Source organism: Cebidichthys violaceus, unplaced genomic scaffold (assembly GCF_023349555.1).
Source record: "Cebidichthys violaceus isolate CVI_PGR_0920_01 unplaced genomic scaffold, fCebVio1.0.p SCAF_9, whole genome shotgun sequence".
NCBI lineage: Eukaryota > Metazoa > Chordata > Actinopteri > Perciformes > Stichaeidae > Cebidichthys > Cebidichthys violaceus.
The window spans coordinates 6,953,593-6,969,496 of NW_027176975.1; the positions used below are offsets into that span (position 1 = coordinate 6,953,593).

Here is a 15,904-nt window from a genome sequence, read left to right on the forward strand (position 1 = left end):
ACCAAGCATAATGTAACAAAGGGTCAACTTGTTCACCAAGCTCTGATAAAGATGGCTAACAATCAACTATACACTGTTAGCTCACATAATATGCCATCTGTGCTGTCAACATACAGCAAAAATAAATCAAATCCACATCGATCCATGGCTACCAGACAAAATAATTCACTGAAGCAAGGGAAAGCAATTTTACTCAAAGAGCATTTTGAGTGAGACAAAAATAGAAAAAGCCATTTATACAGGTCAGGAAATTACCATTTTACAATGAAATTAACAGCATGAGTAACACAACTGCTAGAAAAAAAGAGATTGAACAAAACTGACACTATTGCTGTTGCAGCATCCCTAAATGCCCATCCCTGGTGGTATGTTCACAGATAAAATGTGTATATACAAAGCATAGACATTCAACTTGGTACAAAATGATAAACAGCTAAAATCATGCTTGATAGGATGGTCATGAAAAAATAGGTTTTCATTTAAAAAATGTCCATGTGTCCTTTTGTTCCAAACAAAGACATTTTTTATTTTTTCTTCGCCAAACTTCGAGGGGAACTTTTAAGCAGGTCTCGGATTCTAAGATATGTCCCTGTGGCTTCAGCAACCTCAGTGAACTCTGGTGTATCTTCAAATGGAACAATGCCAGCTGCAAACCTGCTCCGATGAGGAACAGCGGTTATCTTCTCGTCACTAGAGAAATCTAGATCAGGGCTCTGTGGGTTTTTTTCGCATTTGACTGGACCAGGACTCTGAGGGCTGACATCTTGGGCTTCGATTGGACCAGGACTCTGAGGGCTGACATCTTGGGCTTTGACTGGACCAGGACTCTGAGGGCTGACATCTTGGGCTTTGACTGGACCAGGACTCTGAGGACTGACAGCTTGGGCTTCGACTGGACCAGGACTCTGAGGGCTGACATCTTGGGCTTTGACAGGACCAGGACTCTGAGAACAAATCTCTTGAACCCTCAGCTCCCTTTGATTTTTACTGCTGAGGCAGGTTTCTGCAGGCCTTGTTGTGTCCATCGCTTCTTCAACTACCTCCGTTTGGGTGCAGGCAGAAGCAGGTGTGGACACACTTGGTGAACTGGGTACAGGTGTTCCCGCTGCAGGTGTCTCACAGTCACTATTAGTGGAGGTGTCAGCATTTTCTAGAGCTGCCCAAATCAGCCTCTGCTGCTCCTCTAGTTCCTCCAATGTCAATTCATCCTCCGTTTCGTCCACGGTGTCATCAAGGATTACATATTTTTGCCCCCGCAGAGCTGGAGAGCCGTTAGTGGGTGTGGGAGGAGGTGTCCCTTTAGGGAGAGGTGGGGGAGTGGGTGTAGCAGGAGGAGTGCCCCGGGGTAAAGGAGGCGGTGAGCTGAAACAAGGGGAGCCAGGGGGTAGCGGAGGTTGGAACTGGAAATCACCTCGGCCATCACTATACGGTGTTCCTGGGTCTGAGGAGTGACACCAAAAAATAGAAAGTGAGTGTTACGATGCATTATTCTGCATTTGAGCTACGAATAAAAACAGAGGAGCTGCTTTTTAAAATGTGGTAACATTGTAAAAGCAACAGAGTGGATATCAAGATTAAGAAAATTACAGATTACTGCTTCAGCCTTTGTGATCAAGTAACTTGTGAAAGACAAATGATGACGAACAGTTACCTGATTCAACATCCATGTCCGAGCTCCTATCGGAGTACCTATCAGGACTGGACCTCGTCTTCTTCCTTTGGTGTGGAGATGACTCAGATTCATGCCGTCTCTTGTTGCAGGTGGCACCAGGCTGTTGGCAAGGAAGAATGACACAAACGCTGAGTCATTACACATCCTCTCTTTCTCAGTGCCAGTAAATTGATGAACAGTGTTAACTTAAAAACCCAGAGGCTGGAATGACAAAGCGGACTGTGCACTGGCATTAGTATGAATGGCTGTCTAAGTGGGATTATGAAGAATGTGAAAAGCATGGACTGTTGTATAGAGCCAAATGGCGGGCTGAGGCTGCATTCACACCAAATCAGATGTTGCAGCAAAATTGTCAGTTCTCCCATTAATTTGAATGTGGGTAGTGCGTTAAACCCGATCAGGGTTGGGGAAAAAAAAAGAAGAAAAAAAAACAGCGGCATGTGGCGAATAATTATTCTCTCAACTCCTCCAGGTTTTTTTTGGCATAGTTCTTTCATCATTTTTGGTGTTCATAATCTGTCCTATAGGTACATCCATTCTATGTCTTTCTACGTGTCTCTTTAAACTACAGTGCTATCATGGAGAATGAGAACAGGTCTGACAAGTACCCATGGTGTTTGCAAGTGTTGACATGTAATTTCCAGAAAGTTTGGTTGGAGCGATGCAGGGCTGTCAGATAGAAGCTGAGCTGTGAGCAACATTTTTTGAGGGAAAAAACCCAATTACTTCAGGGACTTTAAGAGAATTACCTTAGGGAAGTTTTTGGACAGGTAGGCTGCGTAGTTTTGCTTGAAGTGGTTGGTCTGCATTGGAATTGAACCGTACTGCATGAAGTCCTGGTGGTCAGAAAAATAGAAAGAAAAACAATGAGATCTGTAACTGTTGTAAAGATGCCCTGCCAATAAAAATGAGGACTCAAATAACAGTGTGCAGCCATTAAGATGCCGTTTCCTTATGATACACAAAATACAATCACTCACTTTAAAGTTACTCCATGTACTGTACTTGCATAAATCAATTATCTCAAATATGTAACAGGAAATAAAATTGCAATTCAAATTGAAGTATTGAAGTATTTTAGCACAAATGCTGATGAAATATCACAGATTTCCCTCCATCTGATTTTAGAAAAACTGAAGAAATAAATAAAACAAATATGAATATAACTGAAATGTGAATATAATTCAGATACCTGGACTCACATATAACTCGTGATATATTCAAGAAAAGTTTATATTGTTGGACTTACATCTTTCATTTGGTGTGATGCAGGTACATTGAAGCCTGGGAATTCAACCAGCTTGGAAACATCATAAGAGATGTTTTGTGAATTGGTATTGTCTGTTAAACTAGCATCAATTGGAACTAGAAAACAGAAAATAAACAGGATTTCAGCCCAATCTTGGTACATGTCAATAACATTATGTTTTGCAGTAGTTTACACAACAGAAAATCAGAGCGACCACACAAGTTTCATTTAGAACATACCATTTCCATCATACATTGTTAAGCCAGAGTTTTCCATCTCTGCCTCTTTAAGCCAACCTGGAGGGTAGCCTAACTGCCTCATGCGATAAATCAGAGGAGGGAGGGTGTTGCCATCAAGTCCCAGGGCTGTCAACAGCTCCTCACTGATTAAAGCATAATACAATGTAAAACATTAAATTATCAAGATTTATTTTTACTTGGTACAATAGATATTGAATGTGATTAAATTATGTTTGTGTCTGCTGTTTACAACAATAACAATCCTACCTCATGACTCCCGGCTTGTATTTAGAAAACCGCTCCTCCACTTCATCGGCATGGTACCGCTGGTTACTCTGCATGGTCTGGTTGCTGCTCTGATTAAACTCCTTTCTTCTCTCATTTATTGCAGCCATGTCTTTGGGCTAGGAAGGTAAACATATATAAACATAGTAAATCAAGACCCTTCTTATATTTAACTTAGGCTCATTCCATAATAATGTTTACTTGTTCTTACCTTGGGACAGTCTCTCAGCTGATGACCACTCAAACCACAGTTGAAACACATTGATTTGGGTCTAAAATGAACAGATCAGGGATAGTCTCATTATGCAGATATATGCTACAAACAAACCATACAAAGCAAGTCATAAACCGAAGATGGAAACTGAATAAAGCTTATTTAATAACATACCTTTTGTCTTTCATCTCTATTTCCTGTCCATCTGTGCCAATGACTTGGTTGAAAACCTGGTGATAGCTTTGTAACAATTCAGGAAATTGTATCATGTTTGTGCAAAACAAAGCAACAAACTCTTTATCCAGTCTACTTCAACACCTTAACACAAATCCCACTTATATGCTGGATATTTTATATTAAATTGCCATATTTCAAATCAGGACATTTATTTTAAAAAAGGAAGATTTTTATCCCATTGCAAAATACTTCTCAAATGTGCAACACATGTTCACATCAGATGAACTGACAGACAAGACTGTCGATTTGTGATGATGTGTCAATTTATCCATTTTAAAGATACGTTGGAATGTCCCAACTATCTGTCAGCTGGGGGTTTTCATTCACCAGAGGCTGTCCAAGTTTATCAACACTGAATGTAGTGAAGTATAGAACACTTCCAACCACCTAAGGCAGGAAGATAAGAATATTATTAAGAATAGTAACATTACATGTAGACTATTTGAAAACATTTTATTTCAGCAAGTCAGTAAAAAAAAAAGAAGTAAATCCTCACTTTAAATGCTTCAGTTGTTGTTCTGACTTTACTGGAAGAGGACTTCTGCAGATCTTCATCCATATCAAAAGCTGAATTCTTCATACAGGATAAAACATTTTTTTTTTAGCAAATTAAAAACGGTGTTATTATCAATCACAATAAAATACAATAAGGGTAGACACCTGAGGTTTCATTTCAACGATGGAGATTTTCTTTTCATTGCTCGGTTTCTGGTGCTTCAAAATCACACTGCAGACGCAATCTTCAATTTCTTGACGACACAACCTAAAAAGGGAGACATTAATTATAGTTTTTTGTTATCAATTTAGAGATGAGGCGCACATACACAGCAAGGTAATTAATATGCTGCACTTTCATCCTATTAGCCATAATGTAAAAACTATAACAAGTGCTGGCAAAATGTTTTACTACCAACACAGTTAAAACATTTTCAACATCAACTTAGACAGCCGTGACAAATCGTACTGTGCAAAGCAAACATTTATTTGACGCCTTACTTTGAAATAATGTTGTTGATATAAAAGATTTGAAGAGCTGGCCCGTCCATGTTGACATCTTCAATTGCGATGCTGCTGTAAAGTCAGAAGACAAAGTGGCGCTTGTTAACGTTACTGAGTGATCAGTTTCGATTCATTCGTGTGCGCATTACTTAGTGTCAGTTAATAGCAACGTTACCTTGGTCGTGTCAGGATGTTCAGTTTTCTTCTCAAACCTTTATGTAATATACGAGTTAAGGTAATACACAGAAGACATACACAATACCATAACCATTAGCATACACGTCGAAGTTGTGCGTTTTCTGTTTTGGTCGCAGATGCTAGCCGACGTAAGCTAGCGCTACATCAACAGTGCTAGCACACACTTAGCCCAACTGACGCAAGGATATTCTCTTCAGTGAGCCTCTGAATGGAGTCATCACACTCCTCCAGTCTGCCCCGGAGCTGGCTCGTCTCCTCCTGGTCTTCCTCATCGCTTGTGAAGCGAATATGCGTCGGGACGTGCGGTGCGGAGTCATCGAGCTGCTGAAAGAGCTCACTATCCCCGAAATCAACTTCAGCCATTTTTACCCAGCTTTGTGGTACAGGAAAGGAGTTCAGAGGTGAAAGCAACTATTCTTCGTCTTCATTGGTCCTCCTTATGTCACGTGTTAGGTACACGTATACATGGAGGTTTTGTTTGCCCACAACATTGAATTACAGGTTGAGAGCTCAGATTACAACTAATTAAACAAGCGATATAACAAAACGCACAATCTTTTATAAAATATGTATAGCTAAATCTATCAATTGCAAATAAAACACGACAACACAGCCCATAGAGGAGCCACGTTTTTTCATAGCGGCTTGCTTTGTCCTTAAAACAGCGCTGAGGGGTTAAAACTCCCTTCCACGTTTTTGTTTGTTGAGTCAGTTCGGGGTTTTTTGCAGCCGTTTGACTTATTTTTCTTTCGTTTAAAGTATTCTTGTGAAAGTTTCGGATTACTACTGAACAATTTAACAATTGTGACCAAGTGAGAAGGTTAATTTGCATCCAGCAATGTCAAGTTGCCCAACTATCCACTTAACCTTACCGCAGTGGGACGGGGGATCACGGAGGATCCGCTATATTTACTTGGTGAACCTGACCTCGTTCAGTCTGACGGCGTGTTCCAACGAGGTGAGTGAGACTCAAAGATATTCTATCAACGAACAATGGTAGATGTGTTCTTGTAATGATAATTCCATAGCCCCCGGTGACCGCTATAGCACCCTCTAGCAGCTAAAGGGTGCTATAGCGACCATCATCAACTTTTATTCATCTTAATTTTATTAAACAAAGATAATTCGCTTATAAATGCTTTGAAAAACAGGGGGTCTTAAAAATCTACATTTGAGTTCATATTTTGCAGCCTAATCAAATTGTTTACAGGATATTCAACCTTTTTTTCTTTATAATGTATGTGATACTTGACTTTTTTCTTTACAGGGCTTGCACAAAGGCAATACAATAGTTCATAAGTATGAGATATGATTTTACAGATAATTCCAGTTATCTGGGGGGGGGCATTGGGCCATGCATTGTGCTGTGATCGTTTCTGCGCAGGACTGGCTCATCTTAAAGGAGCCTAATATCAGTCAAATCCATCATTGACTTGTGCATTGTGCGTTTCGTCTCTTTTATGGCAAATTACTTCCACCCAAAATGAGTATAGGGGATGGAGAGAGTCTGTAACCATAACTGTATAAATGCGTGATTTAAGAGGCGCTGGATTATTTACACAAAATTCTAGGCCCTATATACAAACATATCAATATTACATTTTTTGACTATCAATACCAGTATATCACGGCATGTATCTTTTTCAGAGTCCAGTGGTTCCTCTTTATTTAGGAGCTGATGTCTTCTCCAACACGGATATCCGCACAGAGAACCATCCCAGATACCACGCAAAGTTTGCCAAGAAAGGATTTGCAACAAAAATAAATTTTTCCTCAGGTAAAATCCGAAAGAGAAAATAGTACCATGAGGCTTAACAATGATTTTCCCTTACACCACACATACACTAAAAGTTGACTACGTTTCCTGTTGCAGCATTCAGGTTCCATGGGTTGAAGGTACATACTGCAAATAACAGCCTCTGGTTCTACAGTGTTCAAGGACTTTTCCGAGTAGCCTTTGAGATGTACAGTAAGCAAGAGCAGCTCGCTGTGTTAGAGAACTTCCAGGTGCAGTACAGTTAACATTATGCATGTATTTATGTTATACATTTGCTTTGTTTTAAATATACCCCAATGTATCTTTTGTTTTGATGTTTTGCTGTCTTTCCTTTGTAGGATGTTTGGAAATTGCAGTTAAATGACAGCCCACTGAAAATGAGTTACAGCCTCAATGTGCAGCTTGGAATGCCACAACCTCAGCATTGCCATGTTGGCAGGGAGTCAGTGGATGTGCATTGCAGTGACACAGGCGATACATCAGCAGATCACGATTATTGTTCTATTCCCAAGCAGAGCTTGCAGGCTGAGCAAAGCCACCACATTATATCCACAGTGAGACAGAAATTGCACCGCTTGGATGACAAACTCTCCGCTGAGACTCAAAGCAACACAGAACAGCTGGAGACCATCTTGATGCTTTTGGAGAACATTGATCGATACATAAATGGGAATGTAGAAGAAAAGGATGTAACAGAATCTGTGTTAGCCCTGCTGAAGGCCAAAGACTGGGGCTCTGCGTATTCAAGTTCCTTGCTTTGTGGTATCGGACGATGGCTAGGGCAACAGTTCCATGCAGCCAACAGCAGCATCAGCCAGAAAGTGGAGGGCTTTAAAGTGCAGCATATTGAACGAATTAGTGACTTGCCACCTGCAGAAGAGCTAGCCACAGAGCTTTTCCCAGAAGCCATGCAAACACTGCTGCTTCATTGGATGGGCCTAAGTGATGAGTCCACTGTGGAGAAGAGACACAGCGAGTACCCAATCCTGCTCCTTATCCTCGAGTTTGCCAACCACAACCTCATCACTGGTGTGGCTCATGTGCTGTACTCCAGTCTCATATGTAAATAGGAGTGGGTTTCCAATTAGGTGTTGACACAAAGACCTGAAATTGATCAATTTCCAGTATTATTATAAAAAAAATTCTGTTAAGTTGTCTTGTCTTGCTTTGGACTGCATTTCATTTTCTGAACATGCCATTTCTATCAGCTTTGGTAAAAACTAGGGGTGGGTGACAATTCAATATTGTTTGACTTTCGGTGAAATCATATTGACATGATAATTTTGTTATCGTTTAGCAAAATTATTAATTGCAAGCAAATTGTTTGACAAGTGACACTTTGTTTAGCTCATGCAGTTCATATAACGTGACATCAATTTCATTCCATATGATTTTGCCATAGTTATATTGCTTTATAAATGAAATTTGGACATTTATTTTTAAATTTAATATTAATTTATCATTAATGCCCAGCTCTGGTAACATTAAATAAACAAAACAATAATTTGACCAGAAATGTAATGAACAGATTTCACATAAATACAAATAATGGGAGGTGAAAAAATCGTATTCAACACAAAACTAATTTATTTCAAGAACATTTGAATTATGTGATTTCTTCTGTCTAGCACATCTTTATCCACGGCAATCCAGAAGACAATGTATTATAACCCACATTCAGGTGAAATGAATCTGGAATTTTGATAATGCAAAATTGACTTCTGATGCCTTTTCGCTAAATGAATGTAAACAGTGTGCACTTGAACCACATTATATTCAGTTTATGTTGAAACAATCACATATCAATATATATTCGGGTTTTTAAAAAAAGCTAACACATTATTCAAACATATCTAATTTGAACCAGTATCGACCAGTCAAACTGATGCATCCTTTTGCAAAGATTACAGTACAGATTCATAAACACTGAGACAAACTCAGCATCTGGCTATTTACATTAAAATGTTCCAATATGTGAGATGTTTGTCTATAAATAAATTACAGATTCAGAGCAACATCCGTGCAAGCTTGAGGGCTAGCGATGAATTGGTGGTCCTACATGATCAGATGGGCGGCAAAGACGGCCAATGTTTGGCACTAGATGGAATCCATTCCACGTGAGAATGAGGAGGTGAAACCAAGGCCCATCCCCCTCTGGGTGTGTGTCTGAGACCGAGCCATCTCGTACTGAACGTCAAGGTTCCTAAACATCTCCTCCTGCTTTTGAAGAGTCTTCAAGCCCTCCTCATTAAGTGGTTTGGCAACTTCGACTTCATCCTCTCCCTGTAAAGGAAATAAATTCAATTAACTTCAAGACATTTAGATTAGAAAGCTTTAAGTGGTGGGCAGAATCAAATACCCATTGGTTAAATAAAATTACAATTATACTTGCCTTAATACCCATTAGTTTGCGGAATTTAACATTTTGGTTCTTGTTTCCAAAGTTCAGCTTCTCCCACAACTCAGCTGTCTGTGACTTGTCCTTAAAAATAGAAATGATAAGCATCATGTAATAATAAATACATACAAATAAAAAAAAAACAATCTATAAATCAATATCTTTCTAAACAAAGTGAGAAGGAAACGCTGGGCATGCATAAATCGATAAGAAATAACGGCTACATTCAATCTTACCCCCTCCTTCTTTCCCTGCCAAAGCATTTTCCTCTTTTTCTCCTGCTCTGCGAACTTCATGGGGTTTACAGCGGACGGGTTATAGTAGCTGGGTACAGCAATACCCGTCTCTGCCAGTGTTTTTGCTTGAAGGGCTGCCATCTGCGCTGCCATGGCTATCTGAGGCGTGACCTGCGTCCCAGAGGCCAGGAGGGCCGCCACATTTAGGGCAGGGCTTGAGGTGGCCGCTGCAGCTGCGACTGCCGCGATAGGGGCAGTCACTGGAAACAAAACACACAGACCAGAATGGTAAGTAACTGAATCTGGACTCAAATGATGAAGGTTTTAAATAAGCCCTTCTCACCTGCAACAATCTCTTGCTGTTGCTGCTGCTGCTGTTTCTCCAACAGTTCCTTCTCCTTCTGCTCTTGTAGTTTCTTGGCTCTCTCCAGCCTGTAAAAAGAGAAGATGATGTTACTCATTTAGTTTAAAAGCCTATTGTTCCCACTGCTATTTACCTAAAAGTGATAATATCATAATATTCATAGCTCCACATGTTGGAGACATCAGCCAGACTTTTTATTTGTCTTTTTTGCATTTTTGCTCTTATGTAACAGGGGACAGTAGAAATTTGAAAGGAAATGGAGGGGTAACATGCAACAAAGGTCCCCGGCCAGACTGTAAATGTGGACATTAAAATGACACAATCAGTGTCTTAGAGACCCAGACCACCAGTACACCCCCACCTATCAATATTTTATGATTCTTTGTTTTCCTACCAACGTGGTTTAATGAACAACAATGCTCTCTGGCAAGTGCAACTTGGATGAGAAGTCAGATTACAGCCAAACCCAGTGGTCTACAACTTTCATCTGAATAATTTCAGGATTGAATGGTGGCTGATGGTCAGCTTTAAATGTATTTCTGCGTTTGGTTTCATTAATGCTACCTAATCTGTGCTTTGCCTGCTAGCTATATCATATTCTTAACCTGTCAGGCATTAGTAGGGCAGTATAAGTTTTCTAATGTCTGTATGATTAATTCATTCTTTTTTTAAGCTTTGTAGCTGCTATTACACAGATGCAAGAAGCACCGCTACCATTTCTTGGATTTGGCCAGAGCAGAACGACCAACCATCTATATTGTAAATGCCCTATAAACTGTTGCCTTGCCTTCTGGCCAGGGCCTCTTGTGCATCCATAGCTGCGTTTCGGCCCCGGAAGGCAGGTGGATTAACAGACCTGCTTCGACTCTTTCTGCGCACTTTCTCACTCCTTTTCTTTCGCTCCCTGATGGAACAACCAAAAAAAATAAAATCAATGAACATACTGTTAATGACAAGTAGAATGATAAGCATGCAGGACAAGAGTTAAAAAAATACTTAAATTGAATAATTAAATTAAGCTCACCTGCTCTTACTGCGACTTCTGCTATGATGACGGTGTTTGGTCCTTGAACCCGAGCGAGACCTCGCTTTCTTCTTCCTGTCTCGGCTGCGCGATCGCCGTTTGTCCTTACTTTTGCTGTGAGGCCGTCTGAAAGCAATAAGAGCCATCAACTCAAATCAAAGACATTACTGGCATGACTCATAGTGCTGCCATACATTTATCCCTGATTACTGTTAAGAACAGATGATCTACTGTGCATCAAAAATGTTGATGCTGTATTTAACGAGACCAGGACTTCTGCAACAGAAATTATGAGAATTGGTTCTGGTCTTTCAGTTATCCCAAAAATATTCTTGCCAAAGCATCATTAATCCAGAAACTATAACATACCAATGAATTTCCTGAGTTATTAAACAAGTTGAATCCGCTGAACATATGTCTTTATGCAGTTTATTGACCAGACTAACCTCTCTCGTGAGTGTGACCTGGACAAGCTCCGGCCCTTCGAGGGTCTCCTGTCTTTGCGTCTGGATCGCTCCTCTCCATTCTCTGCTGAAAGTCTCTCTGGCTCTTGCCGCTCGTCTGTTTTTCTGTGTGATTTTGATGGCTTCTCAGAGTCCCTCTTTCGTGCCTGTTTTAAGAAGAAGTTGTCTCTTTCAGGAAAATAGTGCAACAAAAAGAGTTAGTACCATGGCTTATGGCAGACGGTATGTAATAAATTTTGACAAGTTGTTAAAAAAACCTTGTCATTTAAAATCCACTTTCATACAAATTCTGTGAGCATGATTGAAAGTGTGGGCGTGTCCATAATATGGACTAATTTGAATACATTAATTTCAATGGAATTGAAAACTCTGTTCAGACTGCACCGTGGCCCAAATGTAGCACTGGAAGTACATCAGCATACTTGCCGTTGATGTACCTGCATGATTCTTGCACTTTTTGTACCCACAATGCACTTATTGTCACTTTGGATGAAAATGTAATATAATAATGTAATTAATCAAACTAGAATGTTTGCACCGTCTTACATCTTGTAATAGTGTGCATGCAAACCGTATGATCGGATTCTCTGGAGAAAAAAAAATTGTGGTTTGTCAGTTCAGCAATGACAATTCAATGTTACCAAAATGCTTTGAATATCAAATCACTGAAAGGCGAAAGTAGGGATGGGCATCCGATTTACTTCTTACAGCTTCTTTACTTAGGGCATCCAAATCATACAAAACAGGGAAAAACACTTCCTAAATAAAAATTATGCATTTCTACGATGCCTTTTTTTGCCAGAATTAACGTACCATGCACTATTTTATGTCAAATTCTCTTCATAACAGAGTCGCACCAACTGTATCTCATGTGAACATAGTTTGGAACAGGTCTTCATTAGTTAGATGTGGCATATCACTAAAGAGGGAGGCAGAAGTTGTTACTCTTTTTCCAGACAAATTAGTCTGACATAATTACACAGAAATGGAATAAACGCCATTTGGATAAATGAAAGGAATAATTTGTTTAATTATGCCCATCCCTAGCTGAAAGAGATGCAAGAGTTAATTAAATTTGTTCTACAAATAGTGTGAGACAAATAGGAGTTTGAATGGCAGATAGTTACCTGTCCCAGTAGTAGACATATTATTTTGCTATGTCAGCAGGGTCTTCTGTTCAGTCTCTTCGTGCATTAGCACGCTGAGTATGATTTATTATAGAAATGTTATCATGTGATCTACACACAGTATTTAACAAAAAAAAAAAAATCTATTCTTCACCATTTAATATGGTAACAAACAATGATAGATATCCAAGGATAAAAACGTCCCCTGAGACATGTCAACATGGGGAAGGTAAAAAAAGGACCCTTTCCATGTGAGTGAGCCCATCTCAATCTATTTATTTTGTTCTTAATTTGGTTACTGTAACAAATTAAACCTCCTAAAACATACTCACCTCAACCTAAAATTAACGAGGAATACAACTTAAGAGTTCAAAATAACATCAAATGCGTTTCTAGTCATAGAAATGAATTCATCAATTACCTCTTTACTCCTGCTGCGACTCCGTCTGTATTTTCTGTCACCTGGACACAGCAGAAAGCAGAGTGTTGACAAATAATCATTTACCTTTTCAGCAGACCTGTAAATCAAAATGAGGTTGAGAAGATCACATTTGGACAAACACACAGTAAAGCTACTGCATATAGTACTTTATGCAGATAGTAGACAAGATTATGCAGTAGTTCCTGTTGGGGAATTGACTCTTTCTATTTTTGTTGCTGCTAATTCTGTAGACAGCTGTTTTCTTCCAACAAATTCTACAGATGGATCTCATGAGTATACTATCAACAAATTTCATACCATGGCCCCAATTATTCTGGCATTTTCAGCACTGTCTGGGTACCGTTACTGAATACTAACGTTTTCGGTCTCTGGAGCGTGACCGCGACCGTGAATGGTGGTGTTTGGAGCTCCTGGGAGATCTGGATGACTCCATGCTGCGTTTTTTTCTGTGATGAACTGGGGAGCCTGTTCTGGTCATGTCGACCGAGTCACTGTCGCTTCCCTGGAAGAAATGGATACAAGGTAAACACATTCAGCATCATGTTGTTAAAACTACGCCTCCCAGAGGGGGAAACAATTGCCACCATGATGTGCAACAAAGGGCTGAAATGCTATAGCTAGCTTAAAACATCTGATTTTAGCATGTCAACGGATTATTTTAGCACCCTATGTCTACCAGTTGATGAATAAAATGATGATGGTATAAGTAAGCAAGCTAATGTTAGCAAGCTAACTCTAGCTCAGGCACTTGCAAACATGATAGATTGCTTAGCATTCTGATTTATCCACTTTCCAAAAGTTACATATCATATAAATAGCAGTATTTGTATCAACTCGCTGTCAGAGAGAAGAGAGAGCAGAAAGTGCAGCTAATACCAATATGTACGTGTCAATACTGTGGAAAATTTAAAACCGTTACAAATATTCAATATCGGTATTGGTATTTTTAACAATGCTATTCTATACACTTCCAAAGGTTGACATTAGCCCATCAGAAAACCTTGAAACATAACTGTACATTTACAGCAGTGCATGAGATAACTTTAAACCAAAACTAATGTTGTTGCACGGGGCCATACAGGACATGTGTTTTAATGTCCCTGTATAAGTTATTTTATGACAGTAATCCTTGTATAATTTTGCTCATTCTTACAATTGCAAATAAAACACACTCACAATGACAATTGTGAAAGACAACATGTCAAATACACACTAATTCCATAATGTCACTGCATCCCAAATGGGATTTTACATACAAATGTAGATGTTTTGTAAATTGTATAGCAATTACTAGCGCTAAAACAGAGTTAAAGATTGCACAAAGCAAGTGCTGATTGACTTATCATGATAATATCCGTTTGTTTCAGCCCTACTAAACGGTTACAGCAAGGGAAGCTATCTACCCATGTCTCATACCAATCCCAATACATGTAACGTTATATGTCCTTTCTATATAGTATTTATTTTAACATCTCCTATTGTTTATTATTTAGATAAAAAGCGCAATTAAGTTAAAAGTTTTCGTAAAAATGGGTTCAAGTGCTATATTCCCCATCTTCTTAAACACACTTTACCCGTGGTGTACATGTAACATTCTTGATTAATGGTAGTCGTTTAACTTGAATAAAAAAAATGCCCAGTCAGATGGTGATAATATAATTTAGTAAGGTTACAGTGGCCCGGGGGTTAACGTTACCACATATACAAACTGAAACAGCGCTTTCAAATGTGCCATCAATAGCACAACCGTTAACTTAGTCAACTAAATCAGTAACAACGTTAGCGATACATTATGTTAAAAAGCTGCTAGCTAACGTTACCAGTGATTTAATGAGACCCTTTTCTTAGCTTAATCAAAATACGACATCCACTTGATTTTCTTGAGTGTCATGACATTGCTTTTTCGGTGCATTCATACAAAAAAAACAAGCCAGTTAGCCAATATGCTATCTGCATAAGCTAAATCCCACTAAGTTCGCCATTCATGCTTCAGTCAGAGAGCAGATTTGGCGTTAGCTGGGTCGCTAAGCTAACTAACGCTAACCGCCATCTTAAAGAAAAAGTATGTCTAGATATAATCGTAAAACTATACTAACGTTCCTTACATCTTTCTGCATTTATGTGGGTCTTGATTACCGTTATGTAATGGTACTTACCGACATAATGCTGACGCTCACTGTGATATGTAACAACAATGTTTTGTTGACCGTGCATACGAACACGGAGAGGTACTTAGCTGCTACGCTGCCGTTGTCTTGCTCTGCCAATTTGATCCAAGTTGCCAGGTTTAACCGCTTCTATCCCACACATTCAGGCAAATGCTAACGGAGTTATGTAACCCACATCGAGTTTGAGTAGACTAAACAAAAGAAGGGGGCGCAGCAAATATCTAGAAATATATTAGGTAATTAAATTTTCACTAAGTAAATTCAATGATGTGCAATTAAATAACAATTGGGAGACAGTCAGTGTATACCATTGTGAGTGCAGAGTTTTGAGGGCTGATAAACTGATAAATAGTGCTTTTATTCGTTTCCTTTTAAAAATACATAAAAATACATAGAAGTCACTGATGAATGCTGTAATTTTTAAATCACTAAAAATTTAGCAGTAAAGTCACATCACTTCGCTTAATAGACCGAAAATTACCCAACCTGGCAACGCCACTATGCTCTCCGGATGTTCCTCAAATGCCCCGCCCCTCTGTTTGAAATCCTTAGTTTTTCCCGAAATTCAGCCTGTCAGGCGGCACTTTCCCTCAGACTGTGTACAGCCCAAACAAGCTTCGTCAATTAAATGCTTACGTTTGGATTACAAATGGATAATATTGAAATTTGGATTGTGGCTGTGGTTTAATTTAGGTCATCTTAAACAAGGAAGCATGGTTTATAATTAGCCAGGAATGGAAGTTGTATCTGTTAGACAAAACTCAGGACTAAATCACCCAAATCTATGCTACAGCAACCCGCCAAATTCTGA

At 39.3% G+C, this 15,904-nt stretch overlaps 3 protein-coding genes across 5 annotated transcripts; 1 reads left to right on the forward strand and 2 right to left on the reverse strand.

Moving 5' to 3' along the window:
• Positions 1 to 174: 174 nt before the first annotated feature.
• Positions 175 to 5,480, reverse strand: zcchc8 (zinc finger, CCHC domain containing 8). 2 transcript variants are annotated; one of them, XM_068704006.1, is made up of 14 exons: positions 5,279 to 5,480; positions 5,071 to 5,110; positions 4,893 to 4,964; positions 4,557 to 4,659; positions 4,393 to 4,470; positions 4,180 to 4,283; positions 3,834 to 3,899; positions 3,657 to 3,717; positions 3,428 to 3,564; positions 3,161 to 3,303; positions 2,922 to 3,037; positions 2,422 to 2,508; positions 1,652 to 1,772; positions 175 to 1,441 (listed from the first exon to the last, which is right to left on the reverse strand). In XM_068704006.1, exons 1-14 carry the CDS (start codon positions 5,454 to 5,456, stop codon positions 525 to 527), a joined length of 2,223 nt encoding a protein of 740 aa, XP_068560107.1. In that variant the 5' UTR covers positions 5,457 to 5,480; the 3' UTR covers positions 175 to 524. The 2 variants fall into 2 exon arrangements, with proteins under 2 accessions (XP_068560107.1, XP_068560106.1); XM_068704005.1 differs by having other exon boundaries at positions 4,893 to 4,967.
• Positions 5,481 to 5,673: 193 nt separating this feature from the next.
• si:ch211-110p13.9 (uncharacterized protein LOC562347 homolog) lies at positions 5,674 to 8,013 on the forward strand. Its single transcript, XM_068703686.1, has 4 exons — positions 5,674 to 6,051; positions 6,741 to 6,870; positions 6,967 to 7,100; positions 7,209 to 8,013. The coding sequence occupies exons 1-4, from the start codon at positions 5,932 to 5,934 to the stop codon at positions 7,938 to 7,940; spliced, it is 1,116 nt and encodes a 371-aa protein (XP_068559787.1). The 5' UTR covers positions 5,674 to 5,931; the 3' UTR covers positions 7,941 to 8,013.
• Positions 8,014 to 8,439: 426 nt separating this feature from the next.
• On the reverse strand, positions 8,440 to 15,181 carry rsrc2 (arginine/serine-rich coiled-coil 2). 2 transcript variants are annotated; one of them, XM_068703215.1, is made up of 10 exons: positions 15,082 to 15,181; positions 13,283 to 13,427; positions 12,905 to 12,945; positions 11,339 to 11,502; positions 10,893 to 11,018; positions 10,725 to 10,772; positions 9,848 to 9,936; positions 9,505 to 9,764; positions 9,263 to 9,352; positions 8,440 to 9,153 (listed from the first exon to the last, which is right to left on the reverse strand). In XM_068703215.1, the coding sequence occupies exons 1-10, from the start codon at positions 15,085 to 15,087 to the stop codon at positions 8,968 to 8,970; spliced, it is 1,155 nt and encodes a 384-aa protein (XP_068559316.1). In that variant the 5' UTR covers positions 15,088 to 15,181; the 3' UTR covers positions 8,440 to 8,967. The 2 variants fall into 2 exon arrangements, with proteins under 2 accessions (XP_068559316.1, XP_068559315.1); XM_068703214.1 differs by having other exon boundaries at positions 10,656 to 10,772.
• Positions 15,182 to 15,904: the final 723 nt, after the last annotated feature.